This window comes from Lynx rufus, unplaced genomic scaffold (assembly GCF_022079265.1).
Source record: "Lynx rufus isolate CCGP_SWC_20201006 ecotype Redwood Valley unplaced genomic scaffold, mLynRuf1.p SCAF_5, whole genome shotgun sequence".
Classification (NCBI taxonomy): domain Eukaryota; kingdom Metazoa; phylum Chordata; class Mammalia; order Carnivora; family Felidae; genus Lynx; species Lynx rufus.
The window spans coordinates 131,399,169-131,424,616 of NW_025814867.1; the positions used below are offsets into that span (position 1 = coordinate 131,399,169).

Sequence of the window (25,448 nt, forward strand, 5' to 3'; positions counted from 1 at the left end):
TTAGAATTTTCAAGAGGTATGGAAAACTTTTGGGAAGAAGTTGAATTTTAACTAATTTGCATACCTCGTCAAGTATTTGTGATGTGAAAAATGCCAGTGATAATACTCTGTGCCTAACATTGTAATGGAGAGAACAAAAAGGTTATAATAAGGTTTTTTGTTATTTTCTTTCAGCATTGGTTTACCAAATTACCACCTGTGTTAACATTTGAATTATCAAGATTTGAATTTAATCAGGCATTGGGAAGACCAGAAAAAATTCACAACAAATTAGAATTTCCTCAAGTGTTATATCTGGACAGGTATCGTTTGTTATACAGCATGACTTAATTTTACAACTGTTTAGTAACCAAGTAAAGAATTATTATTGCGTTTAGAGAAATTTTTTGCTTAATTTCTTTAGAATTAATCATTACTTTTTTGCATAATATGTTGAATACTGTTTGTCAAGGAACGTGGAGTTCTCTTTCTAGTTAGAAAAGTATAGTTACTGGGAATAATGTTATAAGGAAGTTAAAAAATTTATATTTGTATTACAGTTGTCAGAATTTTAAAAAATACTATTTTGTATTGTATAATACTTGATTGTAAAATTTTAAATGAGTGGATCTTCTGTGGTGTTGGCTAGACTTAATATTGTGTCTATTTTCAGGATATTTAGAAATGGTAATGTTGTTAATTTTTCTTTTTCCTATAGATATATGCACAGAAACAGAGAAATAACAAGAATTAAGAGGGAAGAAATCAAGAGACTAAAAGATTACCTCACAGTATTACAACAAAGACTAGAAAGGTATTACAGCTTTAAGAAGTTATGAGCTAACTATAGGAAGTCATATTTTTAGTGACTCTCTGAAATCTTTCATTTTAAATTTGCTTTGGGTGACTTATAATTCTAGTAGTAATCATTCTAGACTGATATTTTGCTTGAGTAGTTTAGTTTTGAATTTTGTTAGAAACTAATTTATAGTTGATATTAAAGATTATTTTAGTGTTTAAAATTAAGTATTTTTACTGTCGAGTAGTAATGCTCATGGTACTGAAAAATAGATGCAAAGTTAAACTAATCTTTAAAAAAATCCAAAAAAAAAGGGACACCTGGCTGGCTCAGTCAGTAGAGCATGTGACTCTTGAACTCTGTATCGTGAGTTTGAGCCCTACATTGGATGAAGAAATTACTTAAAAAAACAAACAAACAAACAAACAAACAAACAAACAAAAGAAACAAAGTCAAACTAATCTAAAATTTTCTGCTTGTAGGAGACTAAATATCACTCTTGAGATTTCAATTAAAATGAATGGTGACTGTTTTTCTCCTTAGTATAGGAGATACAAACTCAGATGCCTACTAGGGCCTCATGGAGGCTTTATAAAGAAGGGAAGCAAGTATGTGTATGCTGGTTGGCAAGAGGAGCCTAGAGGTCACATCTCTGTGGAGAGGGAGTGTCTACTGTCTTCACCAGTGGGCGGTGTCACATGTGATACCACGTGTGAATATTTGAGAGCTTCCCAAAAGATGCCAGAATCTGGACAGTCAGAAATGTTCTGTAATTCAGACAAAGTCTACAGGCTGAAATGTGGCCTGAGACGTCCCAGTTTGCAACATCAGATTAATCTGTATCTCTTGTTTTAGTGTTAGTTTTCAAATTAATAGCCCAAAACTTTTTAAACAAAAATAATATATCATATTTCAATAATTTTTATTTTTTAAATGTATCAGTAATCATATTAAAAAACAATCAGAGATAAAAGGTAGGATGATACTATTAGTCACAATCTTAGTCATGAGACCAGATGACAGATCTAAAAATAAAAACAGTCTCAGGATATGGAACTGTCTGTTTTCATTTTCCTATTGGGTTACAACTTAGAGCAGCGTTTAAAATTTATAACAGTATACAGACACATTCAGTTGTAATCAACTTTGTTTTCCTTAATTTAGAGAATGTATAAGTTATTTCTTAAATGTATCTTTAGTTTTTACATCTTCATTTGAAAGCAAAATTAATTTCATTGTTGAAAAAGATTTACTGAAGTGTTTTTTATCATGTTTTATAACAATTATTGAAAACAACCAAATGTGCTTTATATACAACTAAAAGCATTTGTACACTTTATGGTTAACAGATATTTAAGCTATGGTTCGGGTCCCAAACGATTCCCCTTGGTAGATGTTCTACAGTATGCGTTGGAATTTGCTTCAAGCAAACCTGTTTGTACATCTCCTGTTGATGATATTGATGCTAGTTCCCCACCTAGTGGTTCCATACCACAGACATTACCAAGGTAAAAAAGTTTTCTTTATACAAGGGCCAGCTCTTTCACCTATATTACACAGTAATAATTGATGCCTTTAAAGAGGTTTTATGAACTGCACATTGTGATTTATTTTAGTAGACTGTAAAAATATTAGAGTCACTTAGAAGATTGCATATTTTCTGGGTGCTTTGTTATTTTACTGTTTCAGTAGATTCTATGGATGTGAATTGAAATTTTCATCTTATCTGTTTCTGTTTGGAATTGTACTTTAGGTTGTTTTGGTGTATATTTCCACCTTTTATCCATGAAAATACCATTAAGTTAGTTTTTTCTGTAATGTAAGCAGATAAATATTATATAATTCCAGTATACATAAGATTTATTGACATGATTAAACCATTTCTTCTATAAAGCCACAATTTCATCATTATAATAATGTATTCTTCATATATTGGGATCTCATTGGATATTAAATTAATCCACATATTTCTCTTTTTTAAAGGAGTTTTCTGTTTGAAAATATAAGCCAATTTAATGCGTGTTTGGCGCAATTTTTATCCAGAGCTTCATTTAGGAAGTTTAATAATAAATATTTCATGCTTTAATGATACAGCACAACAGAACAACAGGGAGCCCCTTCTGCGGAACTGCCAAGCACATCACCTGCACCACTAGCTGCCGTTTCATCAAGATCAGTCATACATAAACCGTTCACTCAGTCTCGGATACCTCCAGATCTGCCCATGCATCCAGCACCAAGGCATATCACAGAGGAAGAACTTTCTGTGCTAGAAAGCTGTTTACATCGCTGGAGGACGGAAATAGAAAATGACACCAGAGGTAAGAAGCTTCTCAGGGCATGGTTACTGTCACTTCAGTTGGATATGTATAATGTTAAAATTGAGAAGGGAAATCACTTCTGGATTTCATATGTAAATATTATAAAGTTTTTTTGTTTTTTTGTTTTTTTTTTTTGTTTAGGAAGTTTTTTTCTATAAGATAAACTAGTCTGTCTACCTGTTTTTCTGATCTTAATATCAGGTTCAGAGAGACCAAAAGATTTTCCCTGGGCTACTTAGTTGATTAATGACATAGCAGATGGTCTGATTTTCTAGTTTAAGGCTCTAAATTTATATCAAACTGGTATTCACAGCAATTCCACTGGTGAAACATCATACGGCATTAGATTTTGTATTTGTCAGTTAGGTCCTTCCCCTAAAGTTTGTGTAATGAGTTAAATTGGTAAAAAAAAAAAAAAAAAAAAAAAAAGTTTTTTTTAGGTTTAAGAATTAGAAGTGTGAATTTTAATTTTCAGTATGCTCTAAAAGATTTCCAGATATGATCTAATAGCTCAGTGCCTGTCTGTTATGTGTTTTAACTGGCATGTAACAAATTTAGAAAGAAGGACAATGCTCTGTTGGGAGTAGGAGTGCGCATGCGTGCTTGTGGGTATGTGTTGGTGTTCAGTTGCCATCTGGCCTTTCTTGGTAGGAACTCTCCTTTATTCTGAAATTATGTCTTTGCTACTTTACTATTGTTACAATATCCTTTTTCTTTTATTTTAATGAAGTCTTGTTATTATTTTATGATAGATTTTATTATACTTTTTCTTACATGTGAAAATATATGCCATTACCGTTACCCAGTATTATCCTAATTTTGTTTTTCTGTGAAAAAAGAAAATTGAAGAGCTACTGTTTTATACCAAAAGATTGGAATTATGTTAAACAATCTGGAGTGTTGGATTGTAGATGCCCAACTTGCCTCTTTATAGACAATATGTAAATAAAGAGCAGTCCTGATGTAATATAACATAATATAAGTAGGGTATGATTGTTGACTGGCAATTAGCGTTAGTGGCTGTAAACATTTCCCTTCGTATTTGTCATATATAAGGAATTTTTTACACTTCATTTCATTAGTAAACATTTATTGAGCACTGTACTAGGAATTGGATAATTTTCTGCTGGACTTGGCAGATTGTGTTTGTTTTTATAAGATTCCTTTCAAAGGGGTGGAAGCTAGGACGCTTTGACATCAAGGTAGTCATTGAGGAAGGAAAGAAATGAACAGATAGAACCTACTTTTTGGAGAAACTGACACAGGTAGGTCATTGACGAGGTGAGAGGGAGGGAGGAATTAGGGATGATTCTCTTAGTTTCTAAAACTGTTATGAATAGATAGATGGAATGTACTTTTGAAAAGAGCAAACTGGTGGGAGAGCAGGTCCCTACTTTGAAGGGAGAGATAGGAATATGATGAGTCCACTTTTGGCCATTTTAAGTTTGAGGAACTTGGGAGACATTCATACGATAAGGTTTTGGACTTTAATACTTAATACTTTGGACCTTAATAATACCGTGGATCAGGTAAGATTTTCCTTGGAATATGTATTTACTCTCTTTTATCCCTGTTATTAGCTTTAGCATTATTTTTTAAACTTTGTGTAATATTCCAACATCTGAGTAGGATATAATTTATTTAATTTCTATATGGATACTCATTGCAAATAGTGCTGGCCCTCTACATACATATTAACACACTTTCATGAGCAGGATATATTCTTAAAAGAGTCATTTCCAGGGGCACCTGAGTGGCTCAGTGGTTAACCCTCCAACTTTGGCTCAGGTTATGATCTTACAGGTAGTGGGTTTGAGCCCCGTGTCAGGCTCTGTACTGATAGCTCAGAGCCTGCAGCCTGCTTTAGATTCTTTGTCTCCCTCTCTTTCTGCCCCTTCCCCTGCTCACACACTCTCTCTCTTTCTCTCAAAAATAAATAAACATGAAGATAAAATTTTTTTTAATGTCATTTTGGTCCAAAGTGTGTATATTTCAAATTTTAAATTTTAACTGTTTAAAAAATTTCCCTCCAAAACATTGAAACAGTTTTTATTCCCACTAACTTATGAAAGAGCCTGTTGCCTAACATCCTCCTTACATCCTTCTAACTTTTTAAATTGTGGTAGCCTGAAAGATGAAAGAATGGTATTTTAGTGTCTTAATTTGCATTTCCTTAATTTTGAGTAAAATTCTATTTTTCTATAAATTTCTCACGACATTTACCCATTTTTTATATTGGACCATTTATCTTTCTCTTACTGCTTAATAGAAACTTTAATGGTATGGTTATTAACTTGTTGCCTGTAGTGTATGCTGTGGGTATTATTTTCTCAGTTTGTCTTTGTCATTTGACCTTTTTTATGTTGATTTTGTTTTATTTTTATAAAGTAGTTTTTTTTAAACATTTTCAAGTTTATTTTGAGAGAGAGAGAGCACACGTGTGTGCATGCGTGAGCAGTGGGGTTGGGAGGGGCAGAGGGAGAGGGAGAGAGAGAATCCTAATTAGGCTCAGTGCTGTTAGTGCAGAGCCTGATGTAGGGCTTGATCCCGTGAACCATGAAATCATGACCTGCTCTGAAATCAAGAGTTGATTGTTTAACTACTGAGCTACGCAGGCACCCCTATAATGTAGATTTTTTTAAGTTTGTGGAGAGAGTCTTATCTTTTCCTTTATGGTTACTAGATTTTCTGTCAATCTTAGAAAAAGCTCTTACCCCACTCTGAAGTTATTATTTTTTTGGTAGTCTTTCACGGTTTCTTCCTGATTCTTTGCAACAGCCTCACAGTATAGGGTATACCGTAATTTTATCATTTCCTCATTAACAGATATTTAGGTTGTCTCTAGTTTTTAATTGTTATGGGCAATACAGCTGTGAATAATTTTGTAGAATGGATTTCTCCTGGAAGTAGAGGTAGTAAGTTATTGGGAGGCTCAACACTATTTCCATTAGTGATCATAAATTTGTATTCAGTTAATACATATATGTGTATAAAAGGTATGTGGTAATGTTATTTTATTTCAATCCAAAGTTTTCCTATTTTCTATAAATATGTAAGGGACTTTAGATTCAATTTTTTTTAAATTTATTTCAGAGAGAGAGAGGGAGAGCACGCGCACAGAGGGAGAAGGCAAAGGGAGAGAGAGAGAGAGAGAATATTAAACAGGCTGCACACTGAGTGTGCAGCCTGACTCAGGGCTCAATCTCACGACTGGGGGATCATGACCTGAGCTGTAATTGAGTCAGGCGTTTAACCAACTTGAGCCATCCAGGCACCCCTAGATTCAATTTTTATTGGAACTTACCTTGATATATTTGAACAAGTTTACTTTTATAGTCTTGGCACATTTTGCAAGTGAACCATACTTGTTTGGTTTTTAATTCTGCATTCATGCTATATCTTTTAGTAACGAGAACTGTATTTCATCTTATACAGACTCTAAATAGTGATGGTCTTAAGAATAGTTTTAAGAATTTTTCTTTATTTCTCTAACATATTGGAAGGAAAACCATTAGTCCCTATCTCATGTCTGGTAGAGACGTACTTGATTTAATCATTAAATCACATCTTCTATCCTTAGATTTGCAGGAAAGCATATCAAGAATCCATCGAACAATTGAACTAATGTACTCTGACAAATCTATGATCCAAGTAAGTTAAATTTTGAGTTGGTAAATGCTATCAATTATTTACATATTTTTATTTATATTATTAACCTAATTCTTAACCTACTTCTCCTTATATATTTTGTTATAAAATTGCTGATCTTAAAGATTCCATATTAATATTTCACACATTGAGTTGTATTCTCATACTATATTTGTTGTTTATTCTCTTGATTATTTTACAATAAAACCTAGCAAAATTTTTTGGAAGGTCTTAGTATTTAAAAAAAGTAGAAAGGAGAAATTATATGATCGTTAAGGATGTTCAGATTGTGGGGGAAGAATATAGGGCTCAGTTACATTTTAACTTTTGGTATACGTTATGTAGGCCATGTTGTTAATTCAGTCATCAATTTATAATTGTGAAGATTTAGCCAGATTACACTATATAAAAAATATTCATCATAAGTTCTTTATTTGAAGGAAATACATTTCAAAGTTTTGAAAATCCTATTTATACACATGCTTTACATGTCTTTAGCTTACTTATTTTCCTCTTTTTTCTTTCATAGTTTAATTTTTTTCAAAATTTTAATCAGTTTTGTTACAAACATATTCTTCTGTGGTATTCTCCATTCAGATAGTTTATGGGTTTCATGGAATGTTGTGTTAATAGCGTACTTAATTGTGATTAAACTCTTCTATTTTCACATTTAGGTTCCTTACCGCTTACATGCTGTTTTAGTTCATGAAGGTCAAGCTAATGCCGGGCACTACTGGGCATACATTTTTGATCATCGTGAAAATAGGTGGATGAAGTACAATGATATTGCTGTGACAAAATCATCATGGGAAGAGCTAGTGAGGGACTCTTTTGGTGGTTATAGAAATGCCAGTGCATACTGTTTAATGTACATAAATGATAAGGCACAATTCTTAATAAAAGGTAAGAACATGAAATATATAGGATGGTCTATATATTTTTTCATTTTTATTTTTTTTTTAACGTTTATTTATTATTGAGAGACAGAGAGACGGAGCATGAGCAGGGGAGGGGCAGAGAGGAGGAGACACAGAATCCGAAGCAGGCTCCAGGCTCCAAGCTGTCAGCACAGAGCCCAATGCGGGGCTCGAACTTACAAACCGCGAGATCATGACCTGAGCCGAAGTCGGCTGCTCAACCGACTGAGCCACCCAGGCGCCCCTAGGGTGGTCTATATTTTTAAATAAGTAGCCTTTTTATGTGACTCCAGTCTCTAGTATGATCAGTTAAGTAATTGACTCAGAGGGTGATTGGATATCATTAGCAAATGCAGTTGGCCTGTTGTAAATGAGAAACTGGAATTGAAAAGTAATGTGATCAAGGCTGACAATTGGAATATATTTTGTATTCACAGTTAACTATTTAGTAACTACTATAAAATGTAAATCTGACCTGTTTCTCCTTGCTAACATCCCTTTAAGGATCACATCATATATTGACTCATATTTAAGCTCCTTAACCTAATATGTAAGGCCTCTATTTGTTGGCCCCTGGTTCTCTCTCAAGCTTCATTTATAATCATTGTCCATTTCAAAGTTTATATACTTTACTGATATTCGAACTGCTTGTTGTGTTGTCTTTACACCAAATGATTTCACACATTTATATCACTATTTATTTTTATTTTTATTTTTTGGCAGTAATGTTCTTATTTTTTTATTCTTTGTCTAATTTCTGCTCATCTGTCAAGATTCAATTCAAGTGTCACTTGCTCTGCCAAGTTTTTTTTTTTTTTTTTTTTTTTTGACCTCTACCAAAAAATATCTCTCCTTGTGCTTTCATAGCATACCTCGGTCAGGTACTTTTACATGTTTTGGAATTGTATGTTGACATGCCTTTTCCACTTCACTCTGATCTGCTCAGAATCAGGGGCCATGTCATACAATGTCTTAATAGTTTTATTTCTTATATTCTAACATAGGCTTTGCGTATAGGAGAAACTTAAAAGGTTTGTTGAAACCAATATAATCAACTTTCCAACACTAGCTAGTCAGTCTACTTACAACTGAAAGCTGAAATATATTTTGTGGTTCAATAACTTTTAAATACGACTTACATAGTGGTTTTTAAATATCTTGCTATATTGATTAGTTTTCAAATTGCATGTAAGTATATTGCTGTACTTAACTGCTTTAGGTGAAAAAGAATTTTAGTTCTATTTTGAGCTTAATAAGGTTATGAGTTATTCTCATTTTGTGATAATTTTTATTTCATAAATAGTCAAACATCTAGTATTTTCTTACAACAGAAAAAGTAGTACTATGTCAATGTTTGAGTAGTAGATGATTTTGACTTTATATCTTGTTCCATTTTTTTACTCTTTAAATTAAAAAGAAAAAGCTGAAAATATTTCCATAATGGATTATCAGATGTTTGCATCATTGTTTTTCCAAGCATTTGTTTGAGTTTTCTTTCAATTTTTAATATTGATTTCCTAAATGGTAATAATTCATACTTTAAATCCCATTTGAAATGCATCCTATTTTGAGCTTTGCACTTCCTTTAATTCTTCATTTTATATTAGTTTTTGAAATATGATTTTCAGAGGAGTTAAATAAAGAAACTGGGCAGGCTCTTGTTGGAATTGAAACATTACCACCGGATTTAAGAGATTTTGTTGAGGAAGACAACCAGCGATTTGAAAAAGAACTAGAAGAATGGGATGCACAACTTGCCCAGAAAGCTTTGCAGGAAAAACTTCTAGCATCTCAGAAGTTGAGGGAGTCAGAGTCTTCTGTAACAACAGGTTAGTATAGTTTTACTGAAATGTATTTTATTATCAATATATTTATTACTGATATTTTATTATAATAATAAGATACGTTCTTTTAAAAAGAAAACTCTAATTATCTTAAAGTATGAAGAAAGAAGCCAGTAAAAATCAACTGAAATTCCATTACTCAGAGATAACCACAGGTAACAGTTTAGCTAAACCCCTTTGCCAGGCAGCACTGTATACACATATATACACACACATCATATATGAGATGATTCTGCTAGCCCTTTCTTTACCTACAACCACCTACTTAGATTGGGCTTGACCTTTGGCCAGAAGCATAGAAAAGCCATGAAACAGATAAGTAATCCATACCTTTTCACTACAGCTATCAGGAGCGTGAACTTAGTAATTTCTCACTTGGACAAAATAACACTATTGGTATATCCATATATATTTTGTGTAGTACTTTAGGTAATATTTTGTGTAATTACACTATTATTATAGAGCAATCGAGTTTTTTTCAGAATTTTTATTTTTATTTTATTTATTTTTAAAGTTTATTTATTTACTTTGAGAGAGAGAGAGTGGTGGGGGGACACAGAGAGAGAGGGATAGAGAGAACCCCAAGCAGGTTCCACGCTGTCAGTGCAGAATCTGACATGGGACTCGAACCCACGAACTGTGGGATCATGACCCAAGCCAGCCAATACCAAGAGTCAGATGTTTGACTGAGCCACTCAGGCACCCCTTTTTCAGAATTTTTAAAATTACAAACAAAAAATTAGCTGAAACTGAGTATCTAATTATTTTAAGTTAAAATGTGTATAGACCCATAAAATAGAGGTCAATGTATAAAAATATAAATATTTAAAAATATTCTAAAGTTATTAGTTGAAGAAATTAATAAAATATTCAGAGTAAACACAGTAAAAAAGTAAACATGATTCTAGCAAAGTTGAAAATAAAATGTCTTCTGATTTTTTTTTAAAGATTACTTTCATCATCACAGAGTTAATATATTTTAAGGCAACATATTTTCTACTGTGAAAATGTGCTATTTCTCTGTAGTAGTTGGAGAAATCAGAAGAGATAAATGCAGATATTTTTGTCAAACTCATTTGTCTCATTTTTTATAATTCTCAGTGGATCTTTTCAAATGATCTTTTTATGCAACATGTACATGTTTTGTGTTTAGTTTTTAAGAACGCATTTTAAGTGTTTAATTTCATCTTTTACAGATAGATTTCCATACAGATTACTTAACTGAATTTCAGCATTATCATTTGAACTTTAGAAGAAATTACTCTCTTAATGGAGGATGTACAGTACCACAATATGATATTATGAATTATGTAGGCAGATATAGATCTGTCCGGACTTGTCAACTTGTTTTCATATAAATTGAATAGTTGAGTCCTTGATCTTGACGTTAATAGGCATTGATTCAGAAGTTTTAAAAAACCAAGATAATGGTATTATACCAATACCACTTTGCAATGTGGTAAGCTCTACCATGATGCAGGACTGTATTTCTTTTCATACCATAAGAGCCACCGTGTAGGCCACATGAAGGTCTGTGGTTTCACAATAAATCAGTTTCATTTTAGTGACTTTGTCTACTTCAGTAGGAAATGAAATCAGTAGATATCAAGAGGTTTCTGTGCTCGAATCATAGTGTATACATTATAGTTCCTTTCATTTTAGAACCAATTCCATCCCCTTGTGATTTCATCCCTTACCACCCCTTGTCTTCTATACATATCCTTCCCAAACTTCTCCCTGGAACTGACTCCAGTGGAGCTACTTTGTTATACCTCCATTAGCTTTTCTGCACACCTTTTCCACGTGGCTGTTATTAGTGGGAGAATGTGGCTGCCTAATTGGCATAAGTGATGGTGGTACCTAAGTACTCAGATGTTAAGGTGAATGCATTCATTGGTTAAGCTCTAACTCTGTTCTTGGCTCACCTGTATTTTGTGGCACCAAAATATTAAATGCTATACAGTCTCCTCTTTGTCTTGTCTCTAGCAAGACTAAATTTACAGACTTAATACGTTTTATTTCTGTTTAAACTAATACATTTTCTCCATTAATATTCCTGTCTGACTTTGCTCTACCATTTACATTCTCTCTGTATAAAAGGCCACATTTACATGCCCCATACCCTTTATCCTGGCGAATATCCCCCACCATATACTTTAAATGCTGTTTAATAATTTCAAAAAATACTAGTAGGTATTGGGCATATATTTTCCTGTCTCTCTTTTTAGTATTAAAAAAATATGAGAATTCAGATGTATTTCTGAGAGGGATCAGAATAACTAAAATATAAAGAGACACAAATGGTCAGTTTACATATAACTATTATGGTAATTATCTTCTGGATTGGGTTTTTAGAAAGCTGTGGCAGTACTGCTGCAATTGGAAACATTGAGTTCTCTATAGAGAATTGCTGGAAATGCACAGTTTGAGTTAGGAATAGAATGTGCTAAGTCTGTAAATTTGGGGAGTGAGATTATTGTTTCTATTATTGTTTCTATTGGTTTCTATTACTATTATTTTACATATCCTATTAAGAAGTCCATCCTCTTTTGCAGGGTAATTTAACATATCACAGTTGAATAAGGGGGCTCATTCATGTTTATTAGAACCACTTATCTCTCCTATCATTAGCAGAGAAATTTAACTTTAATGCCCATGTCATCTTATTTCTCTTCACAGTTTCCAAAGTAATTGCTCAATTTGGTATATTTTCAACATATCAAAGAGAACCTGTATTTAAATCTCTCAGGTGGACACTAAAATTATGAGTGACTAGTGGAAGTAATACAAGGAAGTCTTGTTCATAGTGATTTTTCTTTTCTCCTTGCAAATCTTCACAATAAAGCTGTACTGTAAAAGCTATTAAAATCCTATTTCTTGTAAGTGATATTCCAAAGAAGAGTATTAATTTATATAGTATTAATGAAATGAGTATTTGTCCTGCTAACACAGTGACCGAGAAATCCATAGACCTCTCTTCTCTAGTACTATTCCTTGTTTTACTGATGAAACTAGTAATAAATGATGGGACCAAAAATTATTTCGTCCTTTTCATGCTACCTCCTTAAACCTGCTTACTGCAAAGAAAAACTTGCCTGAACACTTACATTTAGAGATCTATTCAGTAGTTCATTACTGTAAGTATATATGTCAGAAGTAGCTGGGGAGTTTTCTTGAGTATAAACAGCACATTGCACCTAAGTAAGATCACCTAAGACTTAACTGGGATCAGAATCTCTGAAGGAAGAGTCGAGAATATATATTTTTAAAAAGACCTTCAGATATTTCTGAGACCATACCCTTGGTTAAACAGTATGGCTCCAGGCTGTATTTATAAAACAGAGAAATTATTTGGAAGGAGAAAAGAGCTTTGCACTTTTACTTGTGTTTCTCCTATCTTCAAGTACTTATTAAGGACTTAGTAAGGACTTCTTTAACAACCTGTATAGCATATCCAGATTTTTTTTTAAAGGTAGAAAAATTAAGGTGGTAATGGTTGATATTGGTATGAATTGCATTCCATAGCATTTCATAAATTTACCTAAAGGTAGCATGTAGAAATCACTCTGGGACTTTTCTACAGATACAGTCTACAAGTAGAAACAAGCCGATATTTCAGGAAAGTACAGCTGGTTTCTGAGAGTAAGACCTGGTAGAATGAACAATATCCTCATTATTCTCAAGTTCCCTTAAAACAGGGACTGAGTGATTTTCTTATTTATAGCTCCAGAATCTAGCATAATAAATGACATATGGTAGGTGACCCTTGAATGTTTTCTGAATTGAATTCATTTCCTGTGGAGATTCCAATAATGAGTTTCCTACACGTGATACTCATTGTATGGGAATACTAGCATTTTTAAAGTAAAGCCCAAGAAATTATACATTAGAGAAGCAGGCTAAAAATGTGTGGTACAGATGTAGCTCTGTCCTAGGTAAATTTTAGATTTAATTTTGGTTTCTAAGCCTGTAGCCCCCACCTTTCCATGATTTTGTTTGTGGTAGCTCCCAGGAATTTGAAGTCTTAAAAGTTTGTCTGGTGATTCTGTGCAAGCAGCCTACCATGGCTCTTTATAGCCTGCTTTGGAAGAATCATTGATTTTAAATACATTTCTAGAAATGAATGGTCTGCATATCTTTGAAATAATCTCCTTTAAATATTTTTCTAAGTGTGAATGTAATAAGTAAGTCACTCATCAGTAAGTCAAGGTATTAAATATTTCATTTTTTAAAAATCTTTTTTAAGTTTATTTTGAGAGAGAGCACGTGTGCGCACGTGAGCAGGGAGGGGTAGAGAGAGAGGGAGAGGGAGAATTCCAAGCAGGCTCCATGTTCTTAGGGTAGAGCCCAACGTGAGGCTCAGTTTCACAAACCATGAGATCATGAACTGAGCCAAGATCAAGAGTTGGATGCTTGACCAACAGAGAACCACCAGGAGCCCCTATTAAATATTTCTGAAAGATATGAGATGTTGCTCCTTTTTTTTTTTTTTTAGTAGTGATTTAAGAGCAGATCCTTATGCTGTAACAGAAAGCCAATTGGTTATCAAGTTAACTCTCCTGTTAAAAATTTGAAGAGGATAACCAGGAAATACACATAAACAGAATACTCCCAAGCCTTCCCAATCCCTTACTCACTGTGAAGGCGGACCAAAGGAGCAGGCTTAGAGTACTCTTAGAGTGTTGGGCCTTCTCTAATGTCTGAAAAGGTGAGTGAAGCCCCTACATTTTGAACATAGAGCATGAGTAGAAAATCTGTTATGTGGAGGATAACCATTTAAAAATCTCAGTGAAGTACCCACAAGACAAATACACGATTTGAGAGATTCTTTGGGTACAGGGATATTATATACCTCCATAGAGAACTGGTAATCACCAGCTGTATTCCAAATTGAAGTCTGAGCAATAATATTAAACTGAGGGACCAATTAGTATATAAAGTGTCAGAACACAGATAAAGAAAACAACGTGGTCTCTATTAATTGAGTTCCTACCATTTATACAGGCCAGCTGTGAGGACGCTTTTGTAGAGTTACAGGAAGAACAAAAAGCATTGTATGTATTTACATACACACAAAGCCAAACTCTTTGTCCTGTTGTTTTTAACAACGAAGTGGAAATTGCCTGTATGTGCAGTAGGTGAAATATGAGTGGTATGAACCCTCCATACGATATAACCACTGAACATTATATTGACACAAAAAAATGTTTGTTACGTTACGCTAAAAGCAGTATATTCAGAATAGTTCCTTTTGTTTATAAAATATGAATAAGTAAAGTCTGAAAATATATAAACTAAAATATTAATAGCACTTATCTCTGGGTAGTGAAAGAATTTCTAATTTTCCTCATTTTGGTTATGCTAGGAAACATGTTTTTTATTCTTCTGGTTTGACAAAACAAAGCCAAAACCTTTCTGCTTTTTTATAAGGACCCTGTATTTGACTCCCTTGTAATTCTTCCACATCTGTTTCTCTGTGAATACTTTGTTTCATGTAAACAGATTATTTCCCATTACTTTTGCTTGAGGGGAACTTTCTTATCATGGCATTTCTTATGAAGTATCCTTCATTTAAAAAATATCGTCTGAGAGTCACTATTCTTGAAATTTTGCCCATTCTTCAAGGCTTTCCTCATATCCCAAAGTCTATGAATCCCCCTAATGTTATACCTGTAGCAATAATTATCTTTCTTCCTCTTTTTTTTTTTTTTTAAATTTTTTTTTCAACGTTTATTTTATTTTTGGGACAGAGAGAGACAGAGCATGAACCGGGGAGGGGCAGAGAGAGAGGGAGACACAGAATCAGAAACAGGCTCTGAGCCATCAGCCCAGAGCCTGACGCGGGGCTCGAACTCACGGAGTGCGAGATCGTTACCTGGCTGAAGTCGGACGCTTAACCGACTGCGCCACCCAGGCGCCCCTATCTTTCTTCCTCTTAATCCCAACTACTCTCACTACCACATTTAAGTTGTGTCTATATTTTGATTTGTTTACCAATGTAAAGTCTCATTAATAGCAAGGATTTTATTAATCTTTTATCTGTTCTTACGGTGGCTTTGCATATGCTAGTCCTTCAGCCTGGAATCTTCTTTCTCATCTCCCAGGATAATCTGCTCTACAAATCCTTCAAGATTCAGCTCATTTGGCATTTCTTCTAGGCAATCTTTCTTAACATGCAGCATCATCCCAAGTGTGTGTATTGGGCCCACAGTGTTTCTATAGAACCTCGTGCATAACTCTGTTATTGCATTTAATACTTTGTATTGTAATGGGGTATATATTAATCTGATTTTATTGAGAGTTCCTTAAAGCGAGTGAATTTTAGGTCAACTTTCTTTTTCATTGCTGATATCTGGCACAATACTGTAAAATGGCAGAGGATCAAACATACTGGATGAAGTTTGGGTTTTTGTTTCCAAACTCCTGGATGTCAAATCCTTATAGGTTCATCTACTGTTACTACATTGCCACTCAAATGTAAGTTCCCTGGAAGATACGTAGACGAGGATAAATTCTAGAAGAAATAGCACTATGTGATATTTAGGCAAGATCATTCATCATTATTCATAAGGTTTTTGAACTCAAATCCCTATATGGAAGGAAATCTTGACCCTGGGGACCTAAGATATATTTGACTATGTTGATCACATAAAAGTACTTTTGTTTTTAACAACTTATTTTGTGTAGACTGTCCATGTTTCACTTTAGACCAGTGTCAGAGCAGGTGGATTTCTTGGCCCTCACTGCATCCTCCTCTCAGCTGGAGGTATACCCTAAGATTTTCTTTACCTTATCCATCATACAGGGCACTGAAAGAACATTGCAGTGCAAGGTCAGGAGATGCAGAAATGTCAAATATTTATTTGACTTCTTTAAACTTCCCTTCTGTCACACACATTGTAAGCATTCCTTCCTGTAGTTTTCCTTGTCGTAGTGTCATTTCACCTATATCAGCCTGGTTCCTTCTGCCAGGAACTTAGAGTCATCTTCCGCCTCCAACCTTTATGTCCAAAATGCATCTTCAGTTTACCAGTTCTCTCTGTCTGTTGTCCAGAAACACCGTCATCTCTTGCTCTTATTGCTCTGGTACCTTCTAGTACTTCTGGTTTTACTTTCTAGTTTTACTTTCTAGTTTTACTTCCCTCTCTTATCCACTCTTCACATTGTAGCCAGGATTATTTTTTTTAAACTTGCCGCATTGCCATTATATTTAAAACATTTATTCACTTCCTTTTATCCTTAAAACTTTTATTGGACTTGAAGGCCCTTACGATTTTTGCCTTTGTCCTCTCTGCCATATATCTCCTATTATACTGTAGCCCAGCCACACTGACCTTCTTTCAGATCATCCTTCCATCAAGGAATGGGATGATCAACCCATTATCCTTAAGCTGAAAAGTTTATTTCATATTCCATAATCTAAGTTATCACTCCCCCATTTTATTCCTAGAATGTATTGTAATATTGTCACAGTTCATATGAGTGATTCTTTTGATTAATGACTTTCTCCAGAGCTGACTCTAAACTTCATGAGAGGACAGACTGGCTGCTTTGTTCACACTTTGAGTCTCACTGTCTAGCCTAGTGCCTGGCACATAGTTAAATGCTTAATTAAAATGTATTGGATGGATGGAGTACCATGCATATATGTTGAAATTATAGCATTTCTTTTTGAATAATATTTCATTTTGAGAGTTTTTTTTTTTAATCAAATATTGGAAAGGATGACAGTAGCCCTATTGTGTCCCACCAGTTGGTTGAGGAAGGGCTCACTTAACCAATCCGAGTAACATTGTAGAACATTTTAGTGTACTTTCTTGTATACTCCTTGCATCTTTGTAGAGAAGGATACTCCTTGTATCCATTACTTATTAATTCATTTGTTCCATTAAGGTATTGTATGCTTTTTATGCTAGGTTTTGAAGAAATAGCAATACAAAAATGAGACAGTATCTCTCCTCTTGAGATTCTCAGGGTCTAGCAGGGTATATGGGCTTGAAATGAGAACAGTAGTAATTAAGTCATAATTGGGGTAAAGTGCTACTGAAAGAAAGAATAAGTTACTTGAGAACAGTGGTTCTCATTTGAGAGTGACTTTGCCCCCCAGGGGACACTTGACAAACTGAAGACATTTCTGGTTGTCACACCTGGAAGGACCGTGCCACTTGCATCTAGTGGGTAGATGTCATGGTGCACAGTAGATCTACATGCCATCTAGATGCATCTAGATGCCACAGTGCACAGGACAACCCTTCGCACCAAAGAATCACAGTGAACCACAATGTAATAGGTGCCAAAGCTGAGACACTTAGCTCTAGAAGTGGTGTAATCAGGAATACTTGAAGTGGTATTTAAACAAAAAGACACATAGACGTTCTTAGATGCAGGAGTGAGAGTGGAGAGTGGGTGAATGTACAGGCAGAGGGAAGAAAATGTGGAAAGATCTGAAGGTTGAAAGGAAAACCTCTTTGGTGTATTAAACTCCCTTTTTGAACAGAGAGCAAAAGTCACAAAGTTCTGTTGGAGAGAGAGGCAGAGACCCACTTACATGAAGCACTTTGTGGATATTCAGAGTACATTGCTGCATTGGTGGATTTGGGGCTCAGAACCTGGATGATAGATAAAACTTTGAGAGTTCTTCACAGGGATAACATTTAAAGTCTTTTTTTTTTTTAATATTTATTCATTTTTGAGAGATAGAGCATGAGCTGGGGAAGGGCAGAGATGGAGACAGCTGTCAGCACAGAGCCCAACGTGGGGCCCGAACCCACAAATTGTGAGATCACGACCTGAGACAAAGTCAGACGCTTAACCGACTGAGCCACCCAGGCACCCCTTGAAGTCTTGATTTTATATTAATTTCAGTTTGCTAGGTTGTAATGGTTTTTCCTATGACAACACTCAGTTACCAGGACAGGTTCAGAAAAGATAGCAGGTAGGGTTCATTCAAGGTTAGGGTTTTGTCAGGTGTGAAAAAGGATTCTGTGGCCAGAGAAACAGCTGTGTTTCCTATGGAAATTCAGACCAGGATTGTTATATAAACTAAATCCCCCCCACCCCCCGCTTTTTTTTTTCTTTTTGGTAGAATGTTACTGATTTTCCAAAATGAGATTGCTATGAATTTCTAACCATAGACTATGATACAATGAGTATTTTCTCTAGTCATTGACTACTCTTCAACCTGAATTTGGAGGGGTTATAAATTCTGGGGTAGGTGCTATATGTTTAGTGATACATTAAATAAAAGTAAAATTAATTACTGTATAACTTTGAATTAGAAATAAATAACAGATTCATCTTAGTACAGGCTCTCTGTGACTTGTATTAGATATACAACTGATTCTTTTCTTATGAAGCACAAGCAGGAGAAGCAGAATATCTAGAGCAGCCATCAAGAAGTGATTTCTCAAAGCACTTGAAAGAAGAAACTATTCGAATAATTACCAAGGCATCACATGAGCATGAAGATAAAAGTCCTGAAACAGTTTTGCAGTCGGTAAGAACTTTTCTTTTAGCTCTCTGAACATGGCCATCTTCATGACATTTCCTGCAGTGTAATGGAGAGCTTCCTGCATGGGAGTCAGGAGAAAGGAGGCCAGAGGGCAACTCTGCCCTTAAAGGGATCAGGGGCTGTGGGTGGTACCTAACCCCCTAGGCTGTATTTTCCTCACCTGTAATTTTTTTTTATTAAAGATTTTTTTAAGCTTATTTGTTTATTTTGAGGGAGAGGGAAAGCGGGGAGGTACAGAGAGAGAGAGAGAGAGAAGAAAAAGAGAGAATCCCAAGCAGGCCCCACAGCCCCACACTGTCAGCACAGAGCCCAACGTGGCTCTCCAGAGCCTCAAGAACTGTGAGGTCATGACCTGATCTGTAATCCAAGAGTTGGATGCTTAACTGACTGAGCCACCAAGCCCCCCTAAAGCTGTAATTATCTAAATAGCTTTTTTTTTTAACTAAATTTCTGTCTTCCTTTTAGAGAATTACAAAAAATCATAATTATAGACTGTTGATCATTTGATTTGGAACTTAAAAAGAAAAGTATACAATTTAGCATTATTTCTTTTTTTCCCTCACCCCTCCCTCCATCTTTGGTCTTCATACATTGAAATAGTTGGGAATGTAAGGTAATAATTTTCATTGTTTCATGGAATATGTTTAATAGTAAAGTACTAGATATTCTAGGTTAGAGTATTATTAGCAGGATAAATGTGATATTGCAATGTGGCTTATGCATATTTCAGTAGTGTCCTATACAAAATTGTCATTATAACCCTCCTGTATTGTGGCTCTCAAGTATGTCTTTTTATAGCAATAAATTGAGTACACTGGTATTACACTGTGTTTTCAGTAAATATGACATTCTGAGAGATGTTATTTCAAGAATTTTCTACTACAAAAACGTTCGGTTGTTGTAGTTACTTATTTTTTTAATAAGTGAGCGAAGCAGCTGTAATGCAGGTTTCATGATAGCTAATTTTAGTATTTGTAGATTAGCCTCCAAGAGAAGTAACGGGAACAGGGCATATAATTTTTCAACACACAATTTTCTATTTAGTGAACTTAATCTCAGCAATAACCTGCTAATTACAATGAGGTCTTTAATATGATAGGACCTTGATTAACCAAAATGTTCAATTAATAAGGTATGTTAATTATGTTTCGATAAATGAAATAATCAAATTACTTTTTTATTTCATTCCCTGTTTGAAAATTCTTTACTATATATTATTTTGCTATAAAAATGTATTAACATAGATTTTTTTTTAATACTATTATTCTAAATTTTGCAAATGCCCTGGAGATTCTAAATGAACTTTGATGAACCCCTGCTAACTCTATAGCATTCCTGGAAAATGCTTCTTGTAATGGATCTGGGATGTCTCACTTCTTGGGTCCTGGTAGAAGAGGAAAACGTAGGGAGGTAAAAAGGGCAGAGAAGTAGATACAAGGGAGAAATATTTTTGCCTGATATAAAAATGTAATTTGCTTGGCCCTTTGCTAATTAGGAATTTTATTTGTTAAAGCCTACATTATAGTTAATAAGTATCCTCCTTTTAACTGTAATCAAAAAGCCAAAAGTAGTATTTAGCTTAATATGGAAACGTGATTTTTTTTTTAGTTTGGCTAATCATGTGTAACATAAATTTGCAGAAACCAGCACTTAAATTTTGTTACTTTGTTAAATTAAGTTACTAATACAGATATCATCTTACAAGCCTACAGCCTACTGCTTCGTTCTACTTGAGAGAGGAGGATAGCACTGAGAGAGTATGATAGAGAGCTAGGGTAAATATTTTTCCATTTGGCTTATCTTCTGGAGTAGTACCAACAGTTGGCCCCAGTTGTTTGTATAAATCCTGCAACATGTTTAGGAATATGTTAATCATGGCTATCTGAAGGATTTTGTTCTTGGTCTCATGATTAGTTGCTTAGGATCATAGTAACCACCTCCTGGTTTTTCTCATTTAAAGGTATACATATGTTAGAAACTAAATTGTATAGATGAAAAGAGTGTTTAGACTTTAGGATTAGATAGTCCTGGGTTTTTTAATATTGGTTTTCATTCTCACTAACTAGGCAAACTTAAATAAGGTGCTTAATTTTTCTAAACCTGTTTGCTTTTACATAAAATGGACATGATTGTGGGATTAGTTAGGATTATTTTTTGAGGGTGCCTAGCATGTAGTGTAAGTACTAAGCAGCTGTTAGTTTCTTTTTGTTGCTTAAATACTAACCATTTCACAAATATACAATATATTAAGTTCCAATCTTAGTTGAAGAATTCTCTGGAAAGCATAGTCCTAGAAACCATAGAGAGATGTTTCCTAAGTGTTCACACTGCTTACTTTTTATAAGAATGCCTTTAATTTTAAGTGGAATATTTTAGGAAATTTGAAAAATACAGAAAAGTATACTTTAAGAAAGCAATCTTTGTAGTCCCACTTTTCAAAGCTATAATCACTGTTAATATTTTGGTATGCTCTTTTTCGTTCTTATTTTTATGTACAGGTTTGGGATTTTTTTTTTTTTTTTTTTTTTACTGAGGTACTACTGCATGTAAAATTTTGTATGTATCTTGCCTTGTCTTCTTTTAATATTTAACACTGTAACATAACCATTTCCCCATGTTAAAAATTTTGTAAAAACATTTAATGGTTAGGTGTTATTCCATTGAGTGATTAAATTCTTATTTACACACCCATTCCCCCATTGTATATTTGTTTCTACTTTTGCATTATTACAAATAGGCTGTTACAAATGAAACTTATTCTGTATTTCAGTTTATTTCTTTAGAATACATTCCCCATTGTTGAATTACTAGGTTAAAAGATAGGAGCATATTAAGGGGATCAAGGAAATTGTAGTTATATAGCTTCCTAAAAGCCCTTTCATGAGAAACCACTTCTTTAAAAAATCCACTTAATGGATTTCAGGCAATTAATAAAAGTCTTTGTATTTTAATTATTTTTGGAACTTCTATTAACTGAAGAACTTATTAACTCCTTTCAAGTTTAGCCTTTGTTAAGGTGTTTTATAGGGTCTGACAATAGTAGAAAAATATAAATACACATGTACTTTACTTTAATGAACCCTCATATTCTTTATATGGAAAATTTTATGGTGCTTTAGGATACCTAGACTTGATGAATAATACAAAAGAATTATTATATTCACCCAAAGTTTTTTTCCCTTTTTCAACTTGCACCCATATTATTTATCAGTATGATGCTGTTGAAACTCTTGTGTGGTAACTGAAAAGGTTTATAAAACATCTTTTCCTAAGTGCAACTGTTTTTTGTTTTTTTTTTCCAAAGGCAATATGTTTTTTTATAAGGAGTAGTATTCTAAGTAATATTCCTAGTTGCTACTTGCCTTACCTTTATATTCTTTCTTCTTAAAATAGTATTGTTTTAGATTAGTTTGATTGTGAGAAATTTTATACCAGTGTCTAGACAGATCGCCTAATTTACCTGCTTAAATTTCACTCTTAGGAAGAGAGACCTAGCACAATTATTCTTCTTTCATATGCTAAACGGATTAAAAATCCTTAATTAAATGTCATGGGCTAATAAGCATATCTCTCTAGGTATGTATGATAGTAATATTGGGTTATTCTATTCAAATATAAGCACTTTAAAGTAATATAATATAATATTGGTAATACTTGTCATTATAGAACCACTAATGTGTATCAGGTATTGCATTAGCTGAATATTATCTCTCGTGATCACAACTATGCAGGTTGGTTATTTCCTCTTGAAAAGTTGAGGACTCAAAATAAGGAAACCTTTTCTAGATGTGTTATGTTTAAAAATAGCATTTCTTTTAAAAGGAACAATATCAGTCTTGGCCATTAGTTTTTGTTTTATTGTTTAAACTCTTTTTGCATATGTACTTAGACTCTTAGACTCTTAGAATTCATTAGACTCTTCTATATAAATATATCGTACAAGTCTCTCATAGACTTTACAGAGTGAGTTAAACCCAGTAGAGTATGGATATTAATTGGATATACACTTACTTATTAGAAAGGTAGAGCCGTAAGAAAGAAAACCTATAAATTCTCTGGGTTCAGAGGAGGTCATGTCAGTAAATGTTCTCATCTCTAAAATTTACTTAGGGGCACCTGGGTGGTTCAGTCGGTTAAGTGTCCGACTTCAGCTCACGTCATGATCTCACAGTTTGTGAGTTCGAGCCCCGCGTCGGGCTGTGTGCTGACAGCTGAGAGCCCGGAGCCTGCTTTGGACTCTGTGTCACATTATCTCTCTCTGCCCCTTCCCTGCTTGCACTCTGTCTCTTTCTGTCTCTCAAAAATAAGTAAGTGTAAAAAAATAAAAATAAAATAAAATTTACTTATATTCCAAATTGAAATAAAACCCCTTCAAAAGGAAATACAACCCCCTTAATTGCTTTCATTGAAATTTTCTGTTTATTTTATGTCAAAACTAAAGTTTACCTTTGCTTCAGAAAACTAAAGCTGCAAATTGAAATTACTTAAGCAAGCTACTTTCAAGCACTTAAGTACTTGTGAAATTTCTTTATGATAAATAGTGAAAATATGCTAATTATAAATTTATTCAGTAATAGAAAGTTCCTTGTGAAATCTGGACAGTATTTTGGGTTTTTTTGGGTGGGGGGGGATTTTTGTTTTGTTTGAGAGGAGGAGAGGCAGAGGGAGAGGAAGAGAGAATTTTGAGCAGTCTCCACACTCAGCTGGAAACCTGACCTCCCTCCAAGATCATGACCTGAGCTGAAATCGAGAGTTGGACACCTAACCCACTGAGCCTCCCAGGTGCCCCCACATAGTATTTTGAATGAACATATTAGGATCCTTGAGTAGACTTTTCTGGATTTCACTCTGCCTTCTACTCCATTAGTGTGGATTAGGGAAATTCATAGAATTTGTTACCAAGTAAAACAATAAAAAAAGAAAGAAATTTGATTGAGTTGTTAAGGAGTGATGTCAGCAGCTTTTTCAGAAGGAGGAATTCATTAGACTCTTCTCTATAAATACATCGTACAAGACTCTCATAGACTTTACAGAGTGAGTTAAACCCAGTAGAGTATGGATATTAATTGGATATACAATTACTTATTAGAAAGGTAGAGCTGTAAGAAAGAAAGCCTATAAATTCTCTGGGTTCAGAGGAAGTCATGTCTTATTTTGATGAAGTTATCAGTAAAGGATTTATGGAATTAATTAGAATTTAAAAAAAAAAAAGCTTCAGCTATAACTTACAGATAACAGTAGGAACTACAACTCTAGTATTTATTATTTTTAAGGATTTGGTATCCTTGTAGAAATGCTTTGTGGGAAAAAAAAGAAAATTTAGTGGTTGAGATGTAAAAGGAAAGCTATAGATCTTGTATTATTACTTGATTAACGCATTCACTTTTAATGTTAGTGTTAGGTGGTCATTTCATACTAAGCAAATGCAGGTGTTTTTAAAAGATTCGTGAATCTCTGCCCTTTAACACTTGTTTCTTCCATTGTTCTCTTTTCTAATGTTCATACTAATAATTTTTTTCTGCAGAAACCTGAAAATACCACAAGCCAACCACCTTCTAACCAGCAAATTGTAGAGGTGGCGATTCCTCATGTAGGGAAATTCATGATTGAGTCAAAGGAGGGGGGTTATGATGACGAGGTACCTTTGTTATAGATGTCTGCACTGTTCTTACTTATGTTTGGCTATTTAATACACATACTTGGGGCATGAATGCACCTTCACCTTTATGTCTATTGCTGCATAACATACAGCTTACCCACCCGTGATCTGAAATTACCTTACCAACTGCTAACAACTTTGAATTTCAAATGAAAGTTTAAGTAGAAAGCTTACGGAATTTGTCAAAAGGATAATTTTATGTTTCCAGAGTTAATTCTTTATGTAGACATATGATCAGTTTATTCTCAGATTGATGGCTATCAATAAGGTTTGTTTCATTGAATAGCAAAAATTTGAATATTTAAAAAATAAGTTTTTCCTATTTCACTTGAATTATGTATTATAATACTTAACCCACCATTTCCTGCCAAAAGATCCTACAGCATGATTGAAAATAGATAGTGGATCTTTTTGTTTCTGCAACCTCCATATGAATGTGAAGTGAGTGATTCATCATTTCTCAATGCCTACCAGTGCTTTATACACTGTGGCAACTCCATTTTATCTCTTCACTCTTAGTTCTTTCTCATCTACTTAGTTTCCCAAATTATAAAGAGGCAGTTTTGCTTTCTGTAATATGGTTCTTGAGACTCCAGATGAAAATGTGCTGTTGTCCTTATCCTATCAGATCCCCCCAGCTTTTCACTTTTTTCTTAAACCTCTTACATTCGATCTTTTTTTTTATATTTGAGAAAAGGGCCGGTGAAGCTGTTTCTGAATAGTAACACAGGGAAGACCTTGAATTCTATCATTTATTAGTTTTTACTGGC

The 25,448-nt window shown here is 34.1% G+C and overlaps 1 protein-coding gene across 3 annotated transcripts in view; it reads left to right on the forward strand.

The window, feature by feature from the left end:
• The window catches only part of USP25 (ubiquitin specific peptidase 25), a 152,764-nt gene that overhangs the window by 98,150 nt on the left and 29,166 nt on the right, over positions 1-25,448 (forward strand). For 2 of the 3 annotated variants that reach the window (XM_047098593.1, XM_047098592.1), the window contains 8 exons: positions 175-302; positions 698-793; positions 2,128-2,286; positions 2,873-3,099; positions 6,680-6,750; positions 7,422-7,650; positions 9,293-9,493; positions 18,865-19,004. In XM_047098593.1, the coding sequence (XP_046954549.1) occupies positions 175-302; positions 698-793; positions 2,128-2,286; positions 2,873-3,099; positions 6,680-6,750; positions 7,422-7,650; positions 9,293-9,493; positions 18,865-19,004 (1,251 nt within the window). Of the gene's footprint in view, positions 1-174; positions 303-697; positions 794-2,127; positions 2,287-2,872; positions 3,100-6,679; positions 6,751-7,421; positions 7,651-9,292; positions 9,494-18,864; positions 19,005-24,543; positions 24,658-25,448 lie in introns of all 3 variants that reach the window. The other variant, XM_047098594.1, reaches the window with a different exon arrangement.